At 37.8% G+C, this 26,436-nt stretch overlaps 1 protein-coding gene across 3 annotated transcripts in view; it reads left to right on the top strand.

Annotated features, from left to right (window-relative positions):
• LOC148999431 (AMP-dependent synthetase and ligase family protein) overlaps window positions 1-26,436 on the top strand; it is an 84,530-nt gene that overhangs the window by 45,149 nt on the left and 12,945 nt on the right. For all 3 annotated transcript variants that reach the window (XM_089141146.1, XM_089141144.1, XM_089141145.1), the window contains exons 3-4: window positions 5,000-5,196; window positions 21,474-21,677. In XM_089141146.1, coding sequence (XP_088997272.1) covers window positions 5,000-5,196; window positions 21,474-21,677 — 401 coding nt within the window. The remainder of the gene's footprint in view (window positions 1-4,999; window positions 5,197-21,473; window positions 21,678-26,436) is intronic.

Raw genomic sequence — 26,436 nt, 5'->3', positions numbered from 1 at the left:
CTCTTACCTTCGATTCAACGGAAGGTGCATAATATCTCTTCGGTACTTTAACGAACTCTGCGGGTAAATTTTCAATAATCGAAAGTTGGGAATTTGGAAAAATTAGATGAAAGAGAAAATCGACGACGGGAAAAGAAAGATTGAGAGAGATTCGAGAGATTGAGAGGGATTTAAAGAGAGATTCGGAGAGAGTTCGAGAGGGAGAGGGGAAAGAAAGATTGAAGACTCGAGAGATCGAGAGGGATTTAAAGAGAGTTCGAGAGAGAGTTTGAGAGGGAGAGGGATATAGAGAGCGACGACTTGAGAGAGATGAGAGAGGTCGGAGAGTTTAGAGAGTGCGGTAATTTAGAGAGAGTTCGAGAGAGTTTGAGAAGGAGAGGGATATAGAGAGTGACGACTTGAGTGAGATTGAAAGAGGTCAGAGATAAATCGAGAGAGAAATTGAGAGAGGGATTAAAATTAATGATAAATTAATAATAATTAATGACTAAAATGTCTAAATTATCCTTATAAAAATAAATAAAGAAATAACAAATAGTACAACATTATTGGTATTTAAAACAATGATAGGGACAGAAAAGGACAAAAAAAGATTTGCGAAAAAGATAGAGTACATGCTTTTATTATAGTAGTATGATATATATATATATATTTTTTTTTTACATTTTATGTGTAGGAAGATACATTTTTTGACACGGAAAAATAAAAAAATAATCCACTTTGCCAAAAAATTTTTGACACTGAGTTTGCAGATAGGCCCACGATGTTCAGCATATGTTATTTCCATGCCATCCAACAACTATTTAACATGCATTTTTAAAAAGTTTAGTTTTGGGAAGAATAGTATACCTTAGAGATGAAAACTTCAAGATGTGACTGAAACGAGGCTCAATCCACCCAATGTGCAATTGTCTTCAAGATCCACACAAGAACATGGGGAAAACAACGAAGATCAAGTAAAAAATCACCAAAATCCAACACGGGCAAAATTTCTCTTTGAGAACACTTGGCTTGACGAAATTTCAACCAAAGTTCTACTTTCATTTGAATTTGGTTTCAAGTTCTCATGATATTTTCAATATTTTGCTAGATTACAACCATTGGCGATACTTTGCAAATTTCTACAACTTGCATCTTGGTCAGATTTGGTTTTGCTGGGTACTGAAATGGGTGAAGCTTGGTGAAATTTCGCGAAATTTTGAACTATGGTATGAAGCAAGAAGGGGATCAATTTGTCTCAAAGGAAGTATGTCCTTGAGTTACTGACTGATACAGGGGTCCTTGCAGCCAAACCTGTACATTCTCCTGTGGATGCACATTTGAAATTTGGGTCTACTGATAGTGAGTAATTTGATTATCCCCATCGGGGCAGATGACTTGTAGGCATAGGACAACTTTTCCGCAAAGGGGGCAAAATTTTTCGTCCTTATTGAAATAAAAAAGTTTGAAAAATTGCCAAAATTTCAGAAATCTTACTGAAATTTCACCAAAATCTCACCAAAATTCGTAGCAGTTCTTACCCTTATGACACTTTCTTTAATATGGGTTGGCTGTGTTATCAGGGTGATGCTACCTGCATAAGGGCAATGCCCGACTATATGGAGCACTACATGGGTTCAATGACATGGGCCGAGTATGTCCACTGTTCGCAGAGGCAGGCCTATAGGGTTGAGACGATGGAGCCACCACAACGCAATGACTATTATTAGGTTATTCTTAGGTCCGATATGTATTATTAAATTTGTAATTCGTAGTTCATTCATAAACAATTATGTTATTTATTGTTTTAACTGTGTACTACTGACTTTTGACTTCTAAGTTGTACTTGACAACTTGTATATGGAATTTTAGTTGTTGTCTCTTTTGTTGCAGTTTAACGAAGACCTTAGTGTTCACTTGCATCATATTGTTATTTACATTGGTTAAAATTTAAGTTCCATAATTTCAGTTTCACTTGTATACACCGGGCATGTACCCATCAAGGACACCACTTTGGGTTAGATTCAGGCAAACATACCACTCCTAGTGTGTTTATTGGCCTTAGATTAGGCTGGACACCGAAAACTAGGCCCGAATGACCCCAAAAACCAATCGAAACTTAGGGTCGAAATCTGAATGAAAGATTCATAAACTTTTGCCAAAATTTCGGAATTATGGTCATTAGGGTACTGACCGAGATGACCAAGATGACCAAATTTCGCATATTGTTTGTAGGCAAAAGGGTAAGAGTTTATAGTTATCAAATATTATATATCTTACTAGACCAAACATATCATTTGCTGTGGTTGTAGTAGTCAGCTTTTCCCAAGAAGACCCCTTGGGAAGCTGTATGTCACATCTTGGGACACCTTATGGGAGCACCTAGAAAGGGATTTGTTTGTCGTCCTGAACACTACATTGACATGATTTGTTTTTCTGATGCCGATTGGGTAGGGCCAGATGGTGATAGATGATCTACTACTGGCTGTTGTACATTCATGGGTGGCAACCTCATTGCTTGGCGAAGAAAAACGCGTGCATGGTCTAGTGCTGAAGATGGATACAGAGCCATGGCTCAAACCACTACTGAATTATTGAGGATCCAATCCTTTCCTCTTGAGATGGGGCAGCCAGTGACTCAACCTATGTGGATGTTTTGTGATAATCAGCTGCAATCTGTATGCCCGTAATCTTGTCTTCCATAAGTGCACTAGGCACATTGAAGTTGTTTGCCACTTTGTCCGAGATGCTGTTTTAAGATTGTCACTCCCTTTTTTTTTTCTATTGAGCAAGGAGACATCTTTACCCAGTCAACCTTTGGACTTGTGTTCAAGAATGGGTGTTGCAAGCTCGGCATTTGAGATTTATATGCTCCAGCTTGAGGGGAGTATTGACGATTATGGCTTAGATTGGCCAAGAGGTCATGGAGGATCATGTCCATGTACAGTTCATAACTGCCTAGTACAGTTGCTTTCTATTTTTAGTTTACCTTTTTTTTCTTTGTTGCTTGGTTGACAAGTTATCTCCCTAGGATAGTTTCCATTTTAGTAGATTTGGAAGGTTTTATATAATCTTTCCTAAACTGAGTAGCTTCTAATCTATAAATAAAGCATAATAGGGGAGAAACTCATACATGCAATTTCTCTCCCTCTTTCTCTCTTTTGCTTCTCCTTCTCTTCTTTCCTGCTGTTCTGACCTTGTCAATTGCAGAAACTGCTATGTTTTTGTTTAGTATTCTAGTTTATTGATTTTTTTTTTTTAATTTTTATGGTCATCATATTTCATTGTTTTTGTTTCCTATATTTTCATACCTCATAAGTCGTTACCATTAACTCCGCTAGTGTTTTGCTGCCGGTTACACCATTCACCAAAGCACCAATTTTCGAACTTATGTACGGAGAATTTCGATGCCTGAAGTAAAAGAGCACTAAGGAGGATGAAACTTGGAAACACATAAGGTCCTGATGAAATCCCAATAGAATTATGGAAGAGCTTAGAAACACATGGACTAGTTTGGTTGACTAACTGTTTAATAAGATTATGAGCATAAGGAAAACACTAGATGAATGGAGGAGAAGCATCATCGTTCCAATTTACAAAAATAAAGGAGATATTTAAAGCTGTAATAATTATAGGGGCATTAAATTGATGAGCCATACTATGAAATTATGGGAGAGAGTAATTGAAAGCCGTTTTAGACACTTAACTACAATTATGGAGAACTAGTTTGGGTCTATGCCGGGAAGATCTACAACAAAGGCTATCTACCTAATTAGGAGACTTATGGAAAGGTATAAAGAATGTAGGAAAGACCTTCATATGGTATTTATTGACCTAGAAAAAGCTTAGATAGAGTTCTTAAAGCGTTAATTTGGCAAGTATTAAAGAAAAGAAGTGTTGCAAGTAAATATTTAGACATAATTAAGAATATGTATGATGGTTCGGTGAAAAGAGTAAGAACAATGGGGTGACAAAGTAATGAATTCCCAATTATAGTTGGGCTACATCAAGGATCAATTTTAAGCCCATATCTATTTGCACTTGTAATGGATGAATTAACCAAAGACATTCAAGATGAGGTCCCCTGGTGTATGCTTTTTGCTGATGATATTGTGTTGTTAGATGAGACTCAAGTGGGGAATTAATACCAAATTAAAATCATAGAGAGCAACTTTGGAATCAAAATGCTATAAACTAAGTAGAACAAAGACAAAATATCTAGTTTGTAACTTTAGTCATGATTGGCCAACGATGAGGTGGTGATACTTGACGATAAAGAGATTCCTTAGAGTGATTATGTTAGGTACCTAGGTTCAATCATAAATAAAAGAGGTGATATAGAGGATGATGTTTCCCAAAGAATTAAAATAGGATGGTTGAAGAGGAGAGGTGCATCTAGAGTCTTGTGTGATCGGCGTATTCTGTTAAAGCTTAAAGGAAAATTTTATAGGACTGTTGTTCGACCAACTATGATGTACAATGTAGAGTGTTGGGTTGTTAAAAAAGATCATTTAAATAAACTCAGTGTAGCAAAAATGAGGATGTTAAGATGGATGAGTGGCAAAACTAGGAAGGATAAGATATTGAATGATCATATTAGAGTTGGTTTGGGAGTTGTTCCCATAAGTGATAAGCTTCGAGAAAATCGTTTGAGGTGGCACGACCACATTCAATGGAGACCTATAAATGCCCTTGTACAGAGAAGTGATAGAATCCAGATTGAAGGGACTAGAAGAGCTAGGGGTAGACCTAAGATAACCTTAAGAGAAGTGGTGAGAAAGGATATGCATAGCTTAGGCCTTGTATCTAGCATGGCCTCAAACATAACTGATTGGAAGGCAAAGATCCATGTAGCCTACCCCATTTAGTTGGGACAAGGCTTATTGTTGTTGTTGTATAACTCATTACCATTTCTTTAATAAAGTTTAAGTATAACGTTCTTGATGCAATTGGCATTCGCATACTTGAGTTCTCTTTTTTAATTTTCTTCTGCACTTTATTAATTATCCATGCATGGCAGGTCTTTTGAATCGTTTTCTGTGGATGAAGGAAACGTTTCCCTTGGATCGGGAGGAAATATTTCTGTTCAAGACATCAGTCAGCTTTATCGATCACTTGCAGGAATTTCTTAGTGCTATCCTTACTGGAGTCCCATTGGTTGTACCTCCTTTTGAAGAATTAAGGACAAATCCATTTCGTATCATTGATTTCCTGAAGGTATATATATTTGGGCTTCTTCAATTAAATAATAATTGTAAACATGGTAATGATTAATCTGTCCCGATTTTTTATGATCTCTGAGATCAAACGGGTAAGAATGTATAGTTACCTAATATTATTATTTATTGTCACACTAGGATAATGTGGTATAGCTTTTTATGTCAAGACAAATCTGAGCATATATTTTACATTTTCTAAATCTAGAACCTACTCCCGTCCAGAGTTGGGAGAGTACACTAAGTACTGCTACACATGCATTGAGATACATGTTGAAGTATACGTAAATTTGGGATTTTTATCGTTCACGTGAACAGTAAAAACAGCTTTTACTGTTCACGTTACTGTTCACGTGAACAGTATTATGCTATTGTTTTTATTATATTTTCTATTTCTAATGTGGGAGTCTTGCCACATAAGTTTTGGGAGTTTTTAGAAAGCATAGTTTCTATTTTGGTGGTAGTTTCTATTTTCAGAACTTTCTATTTTAGGAGTTAGGAAGTTACTAAAGCTGTAATTTTTTGCTTCCTTTTTCTAGAGGACAATTACTTGTCTCTCAAGTTGTATTAGATTCATTAGAAGCTATAAATAAAAGGGCTCTGTGATTCTAGACTCTTTAGCTAAGAATCACAGGCCTTTTCTACTGGTTCTTCATCTCTCTTCTCTCTTTTCTTTGTTCAAGTTCAACTACTATTTTGATTATTTAAAGCTTGTTTTCTAACATGGCATCAGGGCTTTTTTGAATCAAAAATAGTGTTGTTCTCAATATTCTCTTTTGAAGTTCTTTTTTTTTCATGTTTCCTTAGTGTGTAGCCACCTAATGCTGTATATTATGGACTGTTAGATCAGATATTTATGTGAACTGATCTTCTCTACCTATTACCTTACTCTTACACGTTCCAGAACTTGTATACCTTTGTTACCTCTTTTTTGCTGCAAACCTTTTTTTCTCCTATTCAGTCCTAAGGTTGCAGATTTTTTTTGTGTGCTCATTCTACTTCAAGTTTTGGAAAACTGATTTGAGTGATATCTACCTCAGTTTAATGTCTTCACTTACACATGACTCAATCATGAGTATGGCTGAATCAAAAGGATCTCAAGGAGATCATGTAAACGTTCAAATTACATCTATCAAGCTTGAAGGTAGTTCTAATTACTTGTTGTGGTCACAAGCGGTTCGGGTGTACATACTTGCAAAAGGTAAGCTTAAGTTCATTGAGGATGAACCTCCTGCTGAGACTGACAAATCCTATTTTAGTTGGATCCAAGATGATGCAATCATCAAAATTTGGATGTGGAATAGTATGGAACCTGATATTGCAGCGAATGTTATGTTCCATAAGATTGCAAAGGGAATATGGGATGACTTGCAAGAGACCTATTCCCAAGCTAAAAATATGACTAGGATTTTTAGTATTTATGAAAAGCTATTTCAATTTTAGCAAGCTGACAAGTCTCTGCAAGATTATTACAACTCATTTAAAGGCATGATGGAGGAGTTGAATGTCTTTCAACCCTCACCACAAATATAGAGAAGCTTAAGGCCCAATGGAATGAATTTTTTGTGTCCAAGTTTCTTATAGGATTGAACCCTGAACTGAAATCTATCAAAGGACATCTTCTTGCTGATGAGCATGTCCCTAACCTTCCCTAACCTTAGTGAAGCATATTCTAGACTTCAACGTATTGCCTTGCCTGAAAGGAGTTCTCCAGAAAAAAGTTCTAAAGGAGAAAATTCAGCCTTCACTACCTCTCGTGGAAGGGGACGTGGTCGTGGTTCAAGGGGAGTTAGTAGGTCTTCTGGAGGTCGTGGTGTTCAATTGTTTGATAAGACATCTCGACTTTGTACTCATTGCAAAACAGGACTGTTGGGCCAAACATGGAAACCGAGGGGCCAGCACCTGCCCTGCCTTTTTTATGGGGATCTTCGTCTAGTGGTTCTAGATCTTCTTTAGGGGACTTGTCAAAGACACTAAGAGATAATGTAAGCCAAATCCTTCGCCGATTGCAAAATATTGAAACTGGCGCTTCCACATCCACTAGTACTTCTGCTGCCACACTTTCTCATGCAGGTAACACAACACTTCTCACTTCTACTCCCACCCCTTGGATCATCGATTCAGGGGCATCTTCCCACATGACTGGTAAGTCATCACTTTTTAGCTCTTTTTCTAAATCTAACACTACAAATTATGTTGTCATAGCTAATGGGACTTCCACACCTATTTTAGGCTCTGGAAGTGTTTCTCCTACACCTTCTCTTACTTTGTCATCCGTACTTCATGTTGCTAACTTTCCTTTTAACTTATTATCTGTTAGTCAATTAACTAAAGCACTAAACTACTCTGTGACTTTTACTCCCACTTATTGTGTTTTCCAGGACCTTCACACGAGGAAGATGATTGTTGGAGGTTGTGAAAGGAACGGACTCTACTATCTGGACTATGCTACCCCTATTGTGGCTCTTTCTGATGATTGTTTATATGCTCTCCAGTGGCACTTTCGTTTAAGCCATCTGTCTTTACCTAGATTAAAAATTTTATTTCCTTATTTTAAATTAGTGTCTAGATTAAATTGTGAAGCGTGTGAGTTAGGGAAGCATCATCATGCCACCTATCCTCCACGCTTTATCTCTTGTAGTGAGTCCTTATTTTCTTTTGTTCATTCCGATATTTGGGGCCCTTGAAGAATTAGTAATATGCATGGTTTTCGATATTTTGTTACTTTTGAGGACGATTTCTCCCGTCTTACATGGTTGTTTCTTTTAAAGGATCGGATAGAGTTCTTAACTACATTTAAAAGTTTTATTCATGAAATTCAGACTCAATTTTCTCTTCCCATTAAAATTTTTTAGTCTGATAATGCTTTAGAATATGTGCAACATGATATATCTAACTTGTGTGATTCTCTTAGAATGATTCATCAAGCCAGTTGTTCATTCGCTCCCTAACAAAATGGAGTGGCTGAATGCAAAAATCGTCACCTCTTGGAGGTTGCATGTGTTATTTTGATTCAGATGAATGTTCCAAAAAGTTACTGGTGTGATGCGGTTTTGACTGCTGGTCATTTAATTAACCGCATGCCTATGACCTTTGCTTTTTAAAAAATCTCCTTTTTCAATTGTTTTTCCCAATAGAGAACCGTTTTCAGTTCCACCCAAAATTTTTGGTTGTGTGTGTTTTGTTCACATACCACATCCTTTGGATAAACTTTCCCTCGTTCAGTTAAGTGTATTTTTCATGGGTAATCATGTACTCAAAAAGGTTTTCGCTATTATGATCTAGTTCTTCGCAAACAATTTACAAGTGCAGATGTGACCTTTTTTGAAGACACTCCTTATTATCCTAGTCAATCTGTGTCTGTTGAAAACTGTGTTTTGGATGATACTCCTCCTATTCCTTCTTTAGTTCCTTCCACTAGCAATGTTCCTCTCCAGGTTTATTAGCGAAGGCATAAGTCGGCAGAACATATTGTGGATAGTAGGGTTCCTCCTAACAATATTAGCGGCTCTCCTTTAGTGGAGCCTGAAGCTGGCCCTACGGATGTTCCTTCTTCATCCTCTCCACCGGCGGATTCTTCTAGTGGAGATCCCACTCCGCCTTCAGATGACTTACCAATTGGTTTAAGGAAAGGTACTCGTACTTGCAGTTTACACTCTAACATTGTTTATCTTGTTTTCAATTTTGTTTCTACCTCTCATCTTCCTCCTAGCTTTCATTGCCTTGCTTTGTCTATGTCTACCGTTCATATTCCAACCCATCATACCGAAGCTCTTAAAATTCCTAGCTGGAAAGCCGCTATGGATGTGGAAATGGATGCTTTACATTCTCGTCATACATGGTCTTTAGTCAACTTACCTCTTGGGAAAGATGTGGTCCGCTGCCGGTGGGTGTATACTATTAAGTACCATTCTGATGGTACGGTTGAAAGGCTCAAGGCTCGCTTGGTGGCTAAGGGCTATACACAAACATATGGTGTAGATTATTTTGAGACTTTTTCTCCTGTGGCAAGACTCAATTCTGTCCGTGTCTTGATATGTTTGGTTGTGAATTATGATTGGCCTCTTTTTTAGCTTGACATAAAAAATGCATTCTTATATGGTGATCTTCATGAAGAAGTTTACATGGAGCAACCTCCAGGGTATGTTGCTCAGGGGGAGGACAATGTTCGTGTTTGAAGGCTTTCATAAAACGATTTATGGACTCAAACAGTCTCCACGGGCTTGGTTTGAGAAATTTAGCAAGACTGTGGAGTCTTTTGGTTTTGTACAGTGTTATTCTGATCACTCTATGTTTGTTAGACGGCAGGGTGATTTTGTTGTCATTATGGCAGTTTATGTTGATGATATTGTCCTTTCAGGCAATGATGTTGATGCAATCCATACAGTTAATGCACACTTACAAATATCTTTCCCAACCAAAGATTTAGGTGATCTACAATATTTCTTGGGGATTGAAGTGATCCGCAGTAAACAAGGAGTAAGTTTGTCACAAAGAAAGTATGTGTTAGATCTTTTGACTGAGATTGGCATGCTTGCTTCTAAACCTAGCGACATTCCCATGGATCCTCAATTGAAGTTAGGATGTGATGATGGTGACTTGTTATAGGAGTCTTAATGGGAAACTTATTTATCTTATTGTTACTTGTCCTGATATTTCTTATTTTGTTGGTGTGTTAAGTTAGTTTATGCAGTCTCCTAGGAAGGCCCATTGGGACGCAGCGATGAGAGTGCTTCGGTACCTCAAGAGTGCGCCCGGAAAAGGGCTTATCTATCAACCAAATTGGAGTATGGACTTGGTTGCCTTTTCTGATGCAGATTGGGCTGGATCCGTCTTTGATCGCCGGTCAACCACAGGTTATTGTACTTTCTTGGTGGAAATCTTGTGACTTGGAGGAGTAAGAAATAGTCCACCATTGCTCGATCTAGTGCTGAAGCTGAGTATAAGGCTATGGCCCACACCGCTGTTGAATTGATGTGGCTTTGTTCATTGTTAGAGGAAATAGGATTTCCAGTTTCTGCCCCTATGAAAATGTTTTGTGATAATCAGGCAGCCACTTACATTGCTAGTAATCCAGTGTTCCATGAGAGAACGAAGCATATGGAGGTAGATTATCACTTTGTGCGTGATGCAGTCAAGAAGAAGCTTATAGCAACTCCTTTTGTGAGCTCTACTGACCAACTAGCTGATTTGTTCACCAAAGCTCTGTTCAGACCAAGTTTTCAGTCTATCTGTTGCAAGCTAGGCATGGGAGATTTGTATGCTCCAGCTTGAGGGGGAGTGTTGAAGTATATGTAAATTTGGGATTTTTACTGTTCACGTTACTGTTCACGTGAACAATATTATGCTATTGTTTTTATTATATTTTCTATTTCTAATGTGGGAGTCTTACTACATAAGTTTTGGGAGTTTTTAGAAAGCATAGTTTTTATTTTGGTGGTAGTTTCTATTTTCCGAACTTTCTATTTTAGGAGTTAGGAAGTTACTAAAGCTGTAATTTTTTGTTTCCTTTTTCTAGAGGACAATTACTTGTCTCTCAAGTTGTATTAGATTCAGTAGAAGCTATAAATAAAAGGGCTCTGTGATTCTAGACTCTTTAGCTAAGAATCACAAGCCTTTTCTAGTGGTTCTTCATCTCTCTTCTCTTCTTCTTCTTCTCTCTTTTCTCTGTTCAAGTTCAACTGCTATTGTGATTATTTAAAGCTTGTTTTCTAACAATACATATGTGTGCCACTACAAGAGGTGGTCTTTGATTGAATTGGACTCTGAAATATGACAATGGCTAATCTTTACCATACTTCTCTACGCAATTGTTGGAATGGACATGTACTCTGTCCATGTGGTAGAATAGATGTTTTGTTACTTTTGGAAAAGTAACACATTTTTTGTGATAATAATTTTAATTCACCTAATATTAGAATTATTATTACTCAAAAGAAACAGACCTGGTTGATTTTAGTGCATTTCCTTGGGATCAAATATCCTATATCCTCATTATCATAATAGAATATCATTCTCTCTAGGTCCTTGTATATTTTAAGCTGTTAAAAGCCACACAGATATTGACCTGTTACTTTTCTCTTTAGAGTGATTGTCTTAAAATTTAACAAGCTCTAAAGACATGGAGAAAAACAAGCTCATTCTTGGTGAGTCAGTCTAGAATATGAAGTCTTTTGGTTCCTATCCATAAAATCTCCAACATTAAGCAAAAGTCCAGCAAGTTCCAACAGAATTCACTTGCCAAAAGCCTTATAAAATCCAATAAGTATTGTGAGCTTAAGGTGCAAGGGCACAACAACAAAAAAACTTAGCCTTATTCCAACTTGAGTGACCAGGTTGGCTAGATGAATCCAAACGAAACAGTGAAAGGAAAGCATAGGTCAAACCGTCAAACCAAAAAAAAGGAAGTGGAAATTGAAAATGGATAAATAAAAGATATCTTAGAAAACAAGCTTTAAATAATCAAAACAACAGTTGAACAAACAGAGAAAAGAGAGAAGAAGAAGAAGAGAAGAGAGATGAAGAACCAGTAGAAGAGGCTTGTGATTCTAGCTAAAGAGTCTAGAGTCACAGAGCCCTTTTATTTATAGCTTTTAATGAATCTAATACAACTTGAGAGACAAGTAATTGTCTTCTAGAAAAAGGAAACAAAAAATTACAACTTTATTAACTTCCTAGCTCCTAAAATAGAAAGTTCTAAAAATAGAAACTACCACCAAAATATAAACTATGCTTTTGAAAAACTCCCAAAACTTATGTAGCAAGACTCCTACATTAGAAATAGAAAGTAGAATAACATCAATAGCACAATATTGTTCACGTAAACAATAAAAAACAGATTTTACTGTTCACGTGAATAGTACCGTGAATAGTAAAATAGCCCTAAGTGCGTATACTTCAACACTCCCCCTTAAGTTGGTTCATACAAATCTCCCATGCCCAGACTTAAAAACTTGGTCTAAATAGAGCTTTGGTGAACAAATCAGCTAGTTGGTCAGTAGAGCTCACAAAAGGAGTCATATAAGCTTCTTCTTGACTACAACACGCACAAAGTGACAGTCTACCTCTATATGCTTCGTCCTCTCATGGAACACTGGATTACTAGCAATGTAAGTGGCTGCCTAATTATCACAAATCATTTTCAAAGGTGTAGAACTTGGAAATCCCATTTCCTCTAACAATGAATGAAGCCACATCAATTCAGTAGCGGTGTGGGCCATAGCCCTATACTCAGATTCAGCACTAGACTGGGCAATGGTGGACTGTTTCTTACTCTTCCAAGTCACAAGCTTTCCACCAAAAAAAGTACAATAACCTGTAGTTGACCGACGATCAATGACGGATCTAGCCCAATCTGCATCAGAAAAGGCAATCAAGTCCATACTCCGATTTGGTTGATAGATGAGCCCTTTTTCGGGCGCACTCTTAAGGTACCGAAGTACTCTCATTGCTGCTTCCCAATGGGCCTTCCTAGGAGACTGCATAAACTGACTCAACACACCAACATAATAAGAAATATTAGGACGAGTAACAGTAATATAAATAAGTTTTCCAATAAGACTCCTGTAACAAGTCACCATCATCACGTCCTAACTTCAACTGAAGATCCATGGGAATGTCGCTAGGTTTAGAAGCAAGCATGCCTGTCTCATCAAAAGATCTAACACATACTTTTTTTGTGACAAACTTACTCCCTGTTTACTGCGGATCACTTCAATCCCCAAGAAATATTGTGGATGACCTAAATCTTTGGTTTGGAAAGATTTCTGTAACTGTGCCTTAAATGTATGGATTGCATCAACATCATTGCCTGAAAGGACAATATCATCAACATAAACTGGCATAATGATAACATAATCACCCTGCCGTCTAACAAACATATAGTTATTAGAATAACACTGTACAAAATCAAAAGACTCCACAGTCTTGCTAAATTTCTCAAACCAAGCCCAGGGAGATTGTTTGAGTCCATAAATCGCTTTATGAAGCCTGCAAACACGAACATTGTTCTTCCCTTGAGCAACATACCCTGGAGGTTGCTCCATGTAAACTTCTTCATGAAGATCACCATATAAGAATGCATTTTTTATGTCAAGTTGAAAAAGAGGCCAATCATAATTCACAGCCAAAGATATCAAAACTTGGACAGAATTAAGTCTCGCCACTGGAGAAAAAGTCTCAAAATAATCCACACCATATGTTTGTGTATAGGCCTTAGCCACCAAGCAAGCCTTAAGCCTTTTAACTGTACCATCAGAATGGTACTTAACAGTATACACCCACTGATAGCACACCACATCTTTCCCAGGAGGTAAGTCTACTAAAGACCATGTATGACGAGAATGTAAAGCATCCATTTCCACATCCATGGCGGCTTTCCATCCAGGAATTTTAAGAGCTTTGGTATAATGGGTTGAATTATGAATGGTAGACATAGACAAAGCAAGGCAACGAAATCTAGAAGGGAGATGAGAGATTGAGACAAAATTGGAAATAGGATAAACAATATTAGAGTGTAAAGTACAAGTACGAGTACCTTTCCTCAAAGCAATTGGTAAGTCATCTGAAGGCGAAGTGGGATCTCCACCAGAAGAATCCGCCGGTGGAGAGGATGAAGAAGGAACATCCGTAGGGCGAGCTTCAGGTTGCACTAAAGGAGTGTTGCTAATATTGTTAGGAGGAACTCTACTATCCCAGTATGTTCTGCCAACTTATGTCTCCGGTGATAAATCTGTAGAGGAACATTGCTAGTGGAAGGAACTAAAGAGGGAATAGGAGGAGTATCATTCAAAACACAGTTTTCAACAGATACAGATTGACTAGGATAATAAGGAGTGTCTTCATAAAAGGTCACATCCGCACTTGTAAATTATTTGCGAAGAACTAGATCATAACAGTGAAAACCTTTTTGAGTTTGTGAGTACCCAAGAAAAATACACTTATCAGAATGAGGGAAAGTTTATCCAAAGGATGTGGTATGTGAACAAAACACACAACCAAAATTTTTGGGTGGAACTAAAAAACGGTTCTCTACTGGGAAAAACAATTGAAAAAATGAGATTTTTCAGAAAGCAAAGTCATAGGCATTTGGTAAATTCAATGACCAACAGTCAAAACCGCATCACACAAGTAACTCTTGGGAACATTCATCTGAATCAAAATAGCGCATGTAACCTCCAAGAGGTGACGATTTTTGCGTTCAGCCACTCCATTTTGTTGGGGGAGTGAATGAATAACTAGTTTGATGAATCATTCCAAGAGAATCACATGGGTGAGATATATTATGTTGCATATATTTTAAAGTATTATTAGGCAAAAAATTTTTTTTTTTTTAACTCCGCCAGTGCTTTGCTGCCGGTCCCAAGCCCGGGTAAAGGAGGAGGGTTGGTGCGTCAGGTCGGCAGCCGGCACCGGAAAAAATCTAGCCAAACCTTTTTTCATGGATTCGACCTTATATGATAAAAGCTATGCTAGGGCGTTCCCCGACAAAAGAAGCGATGCGCTACACTATGGCCCGGGTGTAGTGATAAGTGGGCAAGGGTTAGCTAGGGCGTCCCCATAAGCGACGCGTCGCATCGGCGCCCGGATGCGGTGATAAGTAGGCAAGGGTTCCCGCGCCGTGGACGAGTGCGGGTAAAGAAGCTAGTCCATAAGCATAGGATTAGATTGGCATCTTGGAACATAGGATCTCTAACTGGTAAGAGCTTAGAATTGATAGATGTTATGAGGAGAAGAAGGATCAACGTAGCTTGCATTCAAGAGACTAGATGGAGGGGTAAAAAAGCCAAAGAGTTGGATGACTTTAAACTTTGGTATACTGGGGATAAAACAAATAAAAATGGAGTGGGTATAATAGTGGATAAAGATTTAAAAAATGATGTGGTGGATGTTAAAAGAGTGGGTGATAGGATTATTGCTATCAAGCTTGTAATGGAGAAAGAGTTCGTAAATATAATTAGTGCATATGCACCTCAAGTAGGACTAGATGAAAGTCTAAAGCTAGAATTTTGGGAAAATATGGGTGGATTAATGCAAGGAATTCGTCAAGGAGAAAAGATTATCATAGGAGGTGATTTAAATGGACATATTGGAAAAGATCAAAGAGGATATGAGAGTGTTCATGGAGGATATGGTTTTGGAGAAAGGAATGAGGAGGGGATTTCAATTTTGGATTTTGCTACTGCTTTTGATCTATCTATTATAAATACTTACTTCAAAAAGAGAGATGAACATTTAATTACTTTCAAAAGTGGACAACATAGAAGCCAAATAGATTTCTTCCTAACTAGAAGGACGGATAGATTGTTGTGCAAGGATTGCAAGGTGATACCGGGGGAAAGCTTAACTGCACAACATAGACTTGTGGTCTTGGATATGTGCTTAGTCCCAAGAACACATAAAAGGTCCAAGGTAAACTATCCCAGAATAAGATGGTGGAATTTGAAAGGAGAGTACTCTAAATCCTTCGTTAATGAAGTAGTCAAACAAGGAAAATGGGATTTTAAAGGGGATACCAATGCAATGTGGAATGAGATGGCTATGTGTATTAAGAAGGTGGCTAAAGATGTTCTAGGTGAATCAAAAGGAAGGATCCATTCTTATAGAGAGACGTGGTGGTGGGATAGTGAGGTTCAAGCTGCCATTAGGAATAAAAAAGCTAGTTTTAAGACATGGCAAAGAACTAAGGATGTTGAGGATCTTCAAAGGTATAGGTTAGATAGAAATGAAGCTAAGAAAATTGCGGGAAAAGCAAGGGAAAGGAAGTATGAAGAGTTATACAATAAGTTGGGCACAAAGGAAGGGGAAAAATCTATTTATAAGATAGCTAAGATGAGGGATAGGAAGAGTAGAGATCTTGACCATGTTAGATGTATTAAAAATGGAGATGGTAAAGTATTAGTTTGTGAGGAGGATATTAAGAAAAGATGGGAAACCTATTTTTCGAGTTTACTAAATGAGCATTCTTCAAGCACTGATGTTTCGGACGATTATACTTTTCACCAAGGCACCAATGTCCGAACTTATATACGTAGAATTTCGATGTCCGAAGTAAAAGAAGCTTTAAGAAGGATGAAACTCGGCAAGACACAAGGTCCTGATGAAATCCCAATTGAAGTATGGAAGAGCTTAGGAACCCATGGACTAGTTTGGTTGACTAAGTTGTTTAATAAGATTATGAGCACGGGGAAAATGCCGGATGATTGGAGGAGAAGTGTTGTGGTTCCAATTTACAAAAATAAAGGAGATATTCAAAGTTGTAATAACTATAGAGGCATTAAATTGATGAGCCATACGATGAAATTATGGGAGAGAATAATTGAAACCCGTTTGAGACACGTAACTACGATTACGGAGAACCAATTTGGGTTTATGCCGGGAAGATCTACAACGGAGGCTATTTACTTAATTTGTTGTATGAAAAGGTATAGAGAATGTAGGAAAGACCTTCATATGGTATTTATTGACCTAGAAAAAGCTTATGATAGAGTCCCTAGAGCGTTAATTTGGCAAGTACTAGAGAAAAGAAGTGTTGTAAGTAAATATGTAGATATAGTTAAGGATATGTATGATGGTTCGGTGACTAGTGTTAGAACAAAGTGGGGGACAAAGTAATGAATTCCCGATAACAGTTGGGCTACATCAAGGGTCAACTTTAAGCCCATATCTATTTACACTGGTAATGGATGAATTAACCAAAGACATTCAAGATGAGGTCCCCTGGTGTATGCTTTTTGCGGATGATATTGTGTTGGTTGATGAAACTCAAGTGGGAATTAATACCAAATTAGAATCATGGAGAGTAGCTTTGGAATCAAAAGGCTTTAAACTTAGTAGATCGAAGACAGAATATCTAGTTTGTAACTTTAGTCATGATCGGGCAGATGATGAAGTGGTGATACTTGACGATAAAGAGATTCTACAGAGTGATTGTTTTAGGTACCTAGGTTCAATCATAAGTAAAAGAGGTGATTTAGAGGATGAGGTTTCCCAAAGAATTAAAATAGGGTGGATGAAGTGGAGAGGTGCATCCGGGGTCTTATGTGATCGGCGTATTCCATTAAAGCTTAAAGGAAAATTTTATAGGACCGTTGTTCGACCAGCTATGATGTACGGTGCAGAGTGTTTGGCTGTTAAAAAGAATCATATAGATAAACTCAGTGTAGCAGAAATGAGGATGCTAAGATGGATGAGTGGCAAAACTAGGATGGATAAGATAAGAAACGATCATATTAGAGTTGGTCTGGGAGTTGCTCCCATAAGTGATAAGCTTAGAGAAAGTCGTTTGAGGTGGCACGGACACATTCAACGGAGACCTATAAATGCTCCTGTTCGGAGAAGTGATATAATCCATATTGAAGGAACTAGAAGAACTAGGGGTAGACCTAAGATAACCTTAGGAGAAGTGGTGAGAAAGGATATGTATAGCTTAGGCCTTGTATCTAGCATGGCCTCGAACAGAATTGATTGGAGGGCAAGAATCCATGTAGCTGACCCCATTTAGTTGGGACAAGGCTTATTGTTGTTGTTGTTGTTGTTGTTGATTAGACCAAAAAATTTTAATAGGAAGAGAAAATTGAGTCCGAATTTCATGAATAAAACTATTAAATGTAGTTAAGAACTCTATCCAATCCTTTAAAAGATACAACCATGTAAGACGGGAGAAATCGTTTATAAAAGTGACAAAATATCGAAAACCATGCATATTACTAATTCTACAAGGACCCCAAATATCGAAATGAACAAAAGACAATAAGGACTCACTACGAGGGATAGAGCGTGGAGGATAGGTGGCACGATGATGCTTCCCTAACTCACACGCTTCACAATTTATTTTAGACACTAATTTAAAAGATGGAAATAACATTTTTTAATCTAGGTAAAGATAGATGGCCTAAACGACAGTGCCATTCGAGAGCATCTACACCATCATCAGAGAGAGCCGCAATAGGGGTAGCATAGTCCAGATAGTAGAGTCCATTCCTTTCACACCCTCCACAAATCGTCTTCCTCATGTGAAGGTCCTGGAAAACACAATAAGTAGGAGTAAAAGTCACAAAGCAATTTTGTGCTTTAGTTGATTGACTAACAGATAGTAAGTTAAAAGGAAAGTTAGCAACATGAAGTACGGATGACAAAGTAAGAAAAGGTGTAGGAGAAACACTTTTGGAGCCTAGAATAGGTGTGGAAGTCCCTTTAGCTATGACAACATAATTTTTAGTGGTAGATTTAAAAAAAGAGCTGAAAAGTGATGACCTACCTGTCATGTCGTAAGAGGCCCCTGAATCAATGATCCAAGGGGTGGGAGTATAACTGAGAAGTGTTGTGTTACCTGCATGAGAATGTGTGGCAGCAGAAGTACCAGTTGATGAAGAAGTGCCAGTCTCAATATTGTGCAATTTGCAAAGGATTTGGCTTACATCATCTCTTAGAGTCTTAGACAAGTCCCTAAAGAAGATCCAGAACCACTATCGTTATTTGCTACAGTATCAATACCACCGTTATGATTGGCAAGGTGCTTGGCCCACTCTAGCTTTCCATGTTTGGCCCAACAAGTTTCCACTAAGTGCCCTGTTTTACCGCAATGAGTACAAAGTCGAGATGTCTTATTAGACAGTTGAACACCACGACCTCCAGAAGACCTGCTAACTCCCCCTGAACCACGACCGCATCCCCTTCCACGAGAGGTAGTGAAGGCTGAATTTTCTCCTTTAGAACTTTTTTCTGGAGAACTCCTTTCAGGCAAGGCAATACGTTGAAGTCTAGAATATGCTTCTCTAAGGTTAGGGACATGCTCACCAGCAAGAAGATGTCCTTTGGCAAATTTCAGTTTAGGGTTCAACCCTGTAAGAAACTTGGACACAAAAAATTCATTCCGTTGGGCATTAAGCTTCTCTATATCTGTGGTGAGGGTTGAAAGACATTCAACTCCTCCATCATGCCTTTAAATGAGTTGTAATAATCTTGCAGAGACTTGTCAGCTTGCTAAAATTGAAATAGCTTTTCATAAATACTAAAAATCCGAGTCATATTTTTAGCTTGGGAATAGGTCTCTTGCAAGTCATCCCATATTCCCTTTGCAATCTTATGGAACATAACATTTGCTGCAATATCAGGTTCTATACTATTCCACATCCAAATTTTGATGATTGCATCATCTTGGATCCAACTAAAATAGGATTTGTCAGTCTCAGCAGGAGGTTCATCCTCAATGAACTTAAGCTTACCTTTTGTAAGTATGTACACCCGAACCGCTTGACCACAACAAGTTAGTAGAACTACCTTTGAGCTTGATAGATGTAATTTGAATGTTTACATGATCTCCTTAAGATCCTTTAGATTCAGCCGTACTCATGGTTGAGTCACGTGTAAGTTAAGACATTAAGCTGAGGTAGATATCACTCAAATCAGTTTTCCAAAACTTGAAGTAGAATGAGCACAAAATATTCTACAACCTTAGGACCGAATAGGAGAAAAAAAAGGTTTGCAAAGTGCAGCAAAAAAGAGCTAGGGTGGGTAGAAAACAGTATTTCATCCAAGTTCTGGATCATATAAGAGTAAGGTAATAGGTAGAGAAGATCAGTTCACATGAATATTTGATCACAGTCCATAATATACAGCATTAGGTGTTTGCACACCAAGGAAAACAGAAAGAAAGAAAGAGGAATAATATATATATATATATATATTGAGAACAACACCGTTTTGATTAAAAAAATCTCTGATGCCATGTTAGAAAACAAGCTTTAAATAATCAAAACAGCAGTTGAACTTGAACAGAGAAAAAACAGAAGAGAGATGAAGAACCAATAGAAGAGGCCTGTGATTCTAGCTAAAGAGTCTAGAATCACAGAGTCCTTTTATTTATAGCTTCTAATGAATCTAATACAAAGGGGAAAAAAAGGGAAAAAAAAGGGAAAAAAATTTTACAGCTTTAGTAACTTCTTAGCTCCTAAAATAGAAAGTTCTGAAAATAGAAACTACAATCAAAATAGAAACTATGCTTTCTAAAAACTCCCAAAACTTATGTACCAAGACTCCTATATTAGAAATAGAAAGTAGATTAGCATCAATAGCACAATACTGTTCACGTGAACAGTACCGTGAATAGTAAAATAGCCCAAAGTGCGTATACTTCAACAAGTTGAATGAAATGAGGAATAAAAAATGGGGAATGAAAAAAGAGAGATGGAAAATAAAAGAAGAATGCATGAAGAAAGTAGAATGGTGTAAGGTTAATATCTTTAGGTCCTACATCTCAAATTGAGGGAACAATGCACCAAGGAATGATTAGAAACCTCTGAACTCTGCTCAAGTAATTGCTGGTCTTACATGTTCTGCTGTCAGAACTGAACATTAGGGAAAAAAAAGCTTCTTAAAGTTTTGGGGCATCGGGGCTCTCATGATGAAGGATAGATCACCTAGGATATTATTATGGAAAGGCAATAAACTTAATGAAACAGTACTATTCAAGTTGGCCACTTAGTCACTACTTGCACCACATTGATTTCCATACCTACTAATCAACTTGAGCGGTCCAATTTCATACAATGGAAAGCAGAAGATGGAAAATATTGGTGAATGATTCTATTGAATGTTCCTGTTCTTTTGAAGACTCGAATAACTGAATTAACAAAACCATTTGTTTGATGCAAGTATCTGGAGAGGGGAATTTATGCTTCTTTGTGTGAGTTATACAGTTATACTTGCAAGTTGAAATACTGATCTGACTGCTGTAAACTCTGTGGCCAGACAAGGCTGTTTTCTAAACTGAAGTTTACCATATATTTAATGAATTGTAGTGGAGAGGAGGATACACTTTTAACGTATCTCTCTCCCACCTCTTATACTGGTCTTCTTCTTGTCTTCTCTTTTCTATTCAGTTACGGGTTATATGAAGATTTGTTACATTACTCTCAACGCCGTTCATCTATTTAAATGGACTATCATTCAAGAATTGATGCTTTTGTAGCAAACAAAGACATGAATTAGTTAGCTAAGGCACTCCAAATACAATGAGCTCCTCCTTACTCAAGATATTGATTATATCCAGACATAGTTGTCATGGCATTTAGGCTACCTAAGGCATTGGGCGGTTTTCATATGTTGAGGCAACACAAGCAAGGTGCTTAGGTGGTCTTTAGGTAATAGCTTGACAACTATGCTTCCAAAACGTGAGCTTTCCCTTTCCTGTTACTGCATTTGGTACCAAAGATGACGTTGAAAATTTTCATTAAGTTCCTATTATCTGACGAGAATGTTTGTCCTTTCGTTTTGCAGGTGTATTGTGTTTCAAGACTTACTATTGTTCCATCACTTATAAGATTGCTTCTTCCTGCTATTGAGAGCCCCTCATGTATGCGTATTCAAAGGTCCTTGAAACTGTTAGTTCTTAGTGGAGAAATTCTACCTTTATCTTTGTATAATATGCTTCACAAGCTATTGCCAGAGACTTCTATCCTGAACTTGTATGGTAGCACAGAGGTTAGTAGCCAGCAATTTCAGCAGGGTTTACCTCATATAAGGTTTTATCTCCAGTGATCACCTTAATTTGTCCACTTTCAACTTTTGGTTGTTGTAAAGGTCATGCCATCTGCTTTACATGATTAAAAAGATAAAAAGAAATCTTGCTTCCTAGACTTCCAAGCTCTTTGATGTGAACAGGAAATTGCCCCTTGGCCAAAACCCCAAGTGTGACCCACAAGATGCTCCTAAGAAGCCTCCCTAGGCTGGCCAAATCCTCTAGGAGGGGTATTCTGAGCATTTGCACCCTGATTTAGTTGCTGAAATTTAATTCCAATTTAATTCTAGAGTCCAGTTTGGTTAAGAAGTCTTGATTTGTCTTATTTGTTGCGTTAGTAGTTGAGTCCTTAGTTCTTTAAACTCTAGCACATGTCAAATAAATTTTTAATCAAGTAGAATTTAGCATGTGCTTATTAGAATTTTAAGTTATTTATACTGTTATTTCAGCATGTGTCCATTAGGCACCCTTAGATCTTCTAATTTTCAGTTCAATGGTTGTGACTGTGGTGGTGGGATCCTGATCTATAAAGGAACCCCACTTAGTGTTGGGTTCTTTTTAGTGGGCTGTAAATTAAAGCCTACTCTTTCTTTCTAAGCTAAGTTTTGTTAGAAATCAGCATCTTAGAACCAAATCAGATACAAAACTGAAAAAGAAACAAAGGAAGAAGAAGATGAAGAGTAGACACTTGAACCAGCAAGGAAAAGACACCCTGCAATTCTGGAACAGTTTCACAGAATTGTAGGTCTAGTTTATTTGTAGTCTTTAGATCTGAAATTACATCCTTGAGCAGGTTTCTTGCCCTTTAAAAAGGAAATAAAATTAGAAAGGACAGACTTAACTAGAAAGGACAGACTTAACTAACATAGAAACTCTGTCCAAAATGGAAAGAACAGAATTAGAAAGTTCTGAAAATAGAAAGTAACAAAAACTCTGTACTCTTCAAACTTGTGCACCAAGACTCCACCATCAAAAGTAGAAACCAACGTAATTTTTGCACCAAGGTTGCTGTCCAAGGCTTGTGCACCAAGGCAGCAGCCATGAACGTGGTGCACCAAGTCTCCACAAATCTCAACACTCCACCTCAAGCTGTAGCATACAAATCAAAGGCTCCAGCTGGAGAATAATAGGAACACATATTTAAGCCCCATCATCTTGAACACAAGCAGAAATAGTAGACTCCAATAAACACTAAGAGAACTTCACCTAGGATATCATTAACTTCAACTTAAAACAAAAAAAATCTTTAATTCTTCATGTCGAACGAACCATCCAATAATGACAACAATCGGCGATATTAAAGATGAACAAAATCCATAAATATAGTAGCATCAAAGGCACTATCCAAATAATGCCAGTTGTAGGGAGGAATCTCCACACTAATAGATAAAATTTGTAGCTCCAATGGCTGCACATAACCTCTTGCAAGAAGGCAAAGTATTGGGCAAAAGTATGGGTGGGTAAAACGGCATTATTGGATACTGTGGACTAAGTAGGTAGGTAAAAGGTAGTATAGGTCATGGAACGTTTATTCGGCGAATTTCAGCGAAATATCGCCGAAATTCGCTGGTTTCGCCGAGGGAGAAATAAAAAGGACGGCGAAACCGATATTATAATATTTCGCCGGAAAATCGTCGATTTTCCGGGCGAAACCAAGATTTTCCGGCGAAACTTCCATATTTCTCGTCGAACGGGCCAAATCTCGCCGAGAATAGCAAATTTATGGCGACGGCGTCCTCCATCTCCGGCTGTTGACCAGTAATGGAAGTGAATCCCCACATCACTCGACTGAGATGTAGGAACCACGGAAGCCGGAATCTCCTATATACTCCACGATTTCAACCATGGTGCCGGAATCTCGCCGGAACTACTGCTGCCACTGCTACTAGGAATTTCAGTAGAGCTGGTGGTGCTAGGGTTGTCTTCGCCTTTGAAAATAGAAGACACGCCGGAGCCAATCGAAGTCAGATCCGATTCCTCATCTGCTCTCATGAGATCTTAGCTTTGGATCCAGTTGGGTCGAAACCCTGCATCGAGAGTTTTCAGACCCTTCCGATTCCACGATAAGAATTCGAATATAAAAATTGTATCTTTTCTGTAAAATGATGAATACAGATGCTAAGGAGAGCGAGATTTGAATGAAAGAATAAAAGTAAAAACGAAATCTAAGAAGAGCGAAATCAGAGAGAAGCGTCAACAGAGACGAGTGCTGAGGATGAACAAAACTTCATATGACATTAATGGGGAAGGTGGGAAGAGATGTTAAATGACTCGAAACCCTGTATATGAACACAGTAGAAGTTTGTAGAAGAAGTAATTGGGATTTGGGTGGGGACTGGGGAAGTGAAAATGAAATAAAGAAAAAGGACACCTGTGTGAGGAAGGGTAATGGCATTGACAATTTGAGTCATTTAACACACACCCGTTCCTTGATTTCTTCTCTTGAACGACACTCAAAACTGACTGAATTTAAATCATGTTATGGGCCCCCTGAATGAAACATATAATATATATGGTATGTCATATCTCACCGATATTTCGGCGAGATATCTCCATATCGCTCGGTTCGCTGGGTAGCGAACCGGCGATATGAGGCAAAATTACGTTCCTTGGTATAGGTTACTGGAGACCAAGTAGGTAAGGTAGTATGGGTTACTATGGATCAAGTAGTTAGGTAAAGGTAGGTAAAAGGCAATATAGGATATTGCAGACCAAGTAGGTAAGGTAGTATAGATTACTACGGACCATGTGGGTAGGTAAAGGTAGTATATGTTATTAAAGACCAAATAGTTAGGTAAGCTTAAGAGGACAAAGATCTTAACTAATAATATTCTTCGACAAATCCTGAGTAAACATAGAAAGGGTGTCCAATAAATCAAATATAGTATAAGAGATATGGTAATTATTGAAGGGAGGTATTTCCACACATTAAAAATCAAATAAATTGAATTTGAAGGATGTAACGGGCAGCCAAATCATGAAAGTAGGGATATAGAAGGTGGAATATGGATAGGACAGGGGTATACTTAGCTGTATTAGCAGTATATTCCAACCCAGAGGCATAAAGAAGCGAAAGCCAGCGAGATAGAGTCTGGTTTATATCAAACCAGCTTGGTGATAGGAACAAAAATGGGTACCTCAGTAATGGGACAAGATTTCAAGGAGCAGATAAGATGACAATAAAAGATAAGGGCTTGCTGGTTACCAAATTACTGTGAAACAAAGTAGCCACTAACAGTACTATAGAAAAAGAAAAAAAAATCATTCCACGAGCACTCATCCTAATTTGATTTAAGTGACACTTGCGAAGGGTAGAGCAGAGCTTTCTAGCAGTAGTTTCTTTAAGTGGCAGCAACCAGCAACAAGAGAAAAGAATTCCAAAGGAAGAGCATATATTAGAAGAAGAATCCCATCGCAAATCAATAGCAGATTCATTTTTAGACTATAGAAGCAAAGTGATAGCAATAGCAGCAACGAGATGAATCAATATCAGTTGCAATTCATCATGTAATTCACCAATCTTCATCAAAACCGTAGCTCTTCTTCTTATATGAACTAGGGTTTCACCACAAACAAGTAAACTTTGAAACGACTCTCAAACTGACAATGTTTATATTTTCAAAGCAAGATCTGTAGCCACTGCTCTGATACCATGTTACTTGATGAATCTAGGTGCAAGAACTTCTAGTCATCATAAAAGAAAATTCAATATCAAGGTAGCAAATGCACTAGAGGAAGAGCCGATAACCAATAGTATGTCCTGAGATCCAGAACATCAACAAATTTTAATGAGAGAAAATCACTGAACCAGCAGTAACAATAGTGTAGTACCAGTAAGCGAGGTCCTATTTTTCTGATGATATATGACAAGAAGTAATCTTCACAGAAGTAGCACTTATTTTTCACAATCAGCTCCAGCAAATAGGGAAGCAGTATTATATCTTGTAGCAGAATCCAATGCGACGTCAGTAGTATTTTTCAAAACATAAAACCTTACTGACTAAGGGGTAGCAGAAATATAACCAGTGGTAGTATCACAGTAGAATTCCAAGGCAGCAAAACAATGGCAATATCAGGATCATATCCTATCTACCAGAAGGATAACAGACTGATTCGATTCTGATAGATAGGTTAGTAGCAAACATTGGGTGAAAAAAAATAGCACCAGTAGGAAACCATACAAAAGCAGTCTAATGGTGGCAATAACACCAATTAGGGTGTTGCATCGAGGTTGCCAATTGAAGAGCGCTAGCAGTTGAAGAAATCACATAAAAAAAATGTCTAGGCAATAAATGCAGTCCAAAAAACCAAAGTAGAGTCAATCGATAGCACAATAGATGTTGTTCAGGCTGGCACAGGGCCGTATCAAGGTTCAACATGTCATCTTGTGTAAATAAATATATTCACTGGTCTCTGGATTCTGCAGTATTGATAATAGCAGGTACATAGATCGGTTATGAATTGTGAAGAAGGATCTAGTTATCATTAATGCAGCAAGGGGTGGCGCCACACAAGGTACAAAGAAAAAACAGAGAAAACTGATCAAAATTAAGAGAGGAGGAGCATTTCCTATGCTGATTAAACGCGCTCTGATACCATGTTGTAAATTAGCCTCTTAGAACCAGATCATATTCAAAACTGAAGAAGAAGAAGAATAGACACTCGAACCAGCAAGGAAAAGACACCCTGCGATTCTGGAACAGTTTTACAGAATCTTCACAG

Source organism: Hakea prostrata, unplaced genomic scaffold (genome assembly GCF_041222555.1).
Source record: "Hakea prostrata isolate BN-2017 unplaced genomic scaffold, UWA_Hpros_2 contig_7, whole genome shotgun sequence".
Classification (NCBI taxonomy): Eukaryota; Viridiplantae; Streptophyta; class Magnoliopsida; order Proteales; family Proteaceae; genus Hakea; species Hakea prostrata.
This window is presented reverse-complemented; position numbering and strand designations above follow the sequence as displayed.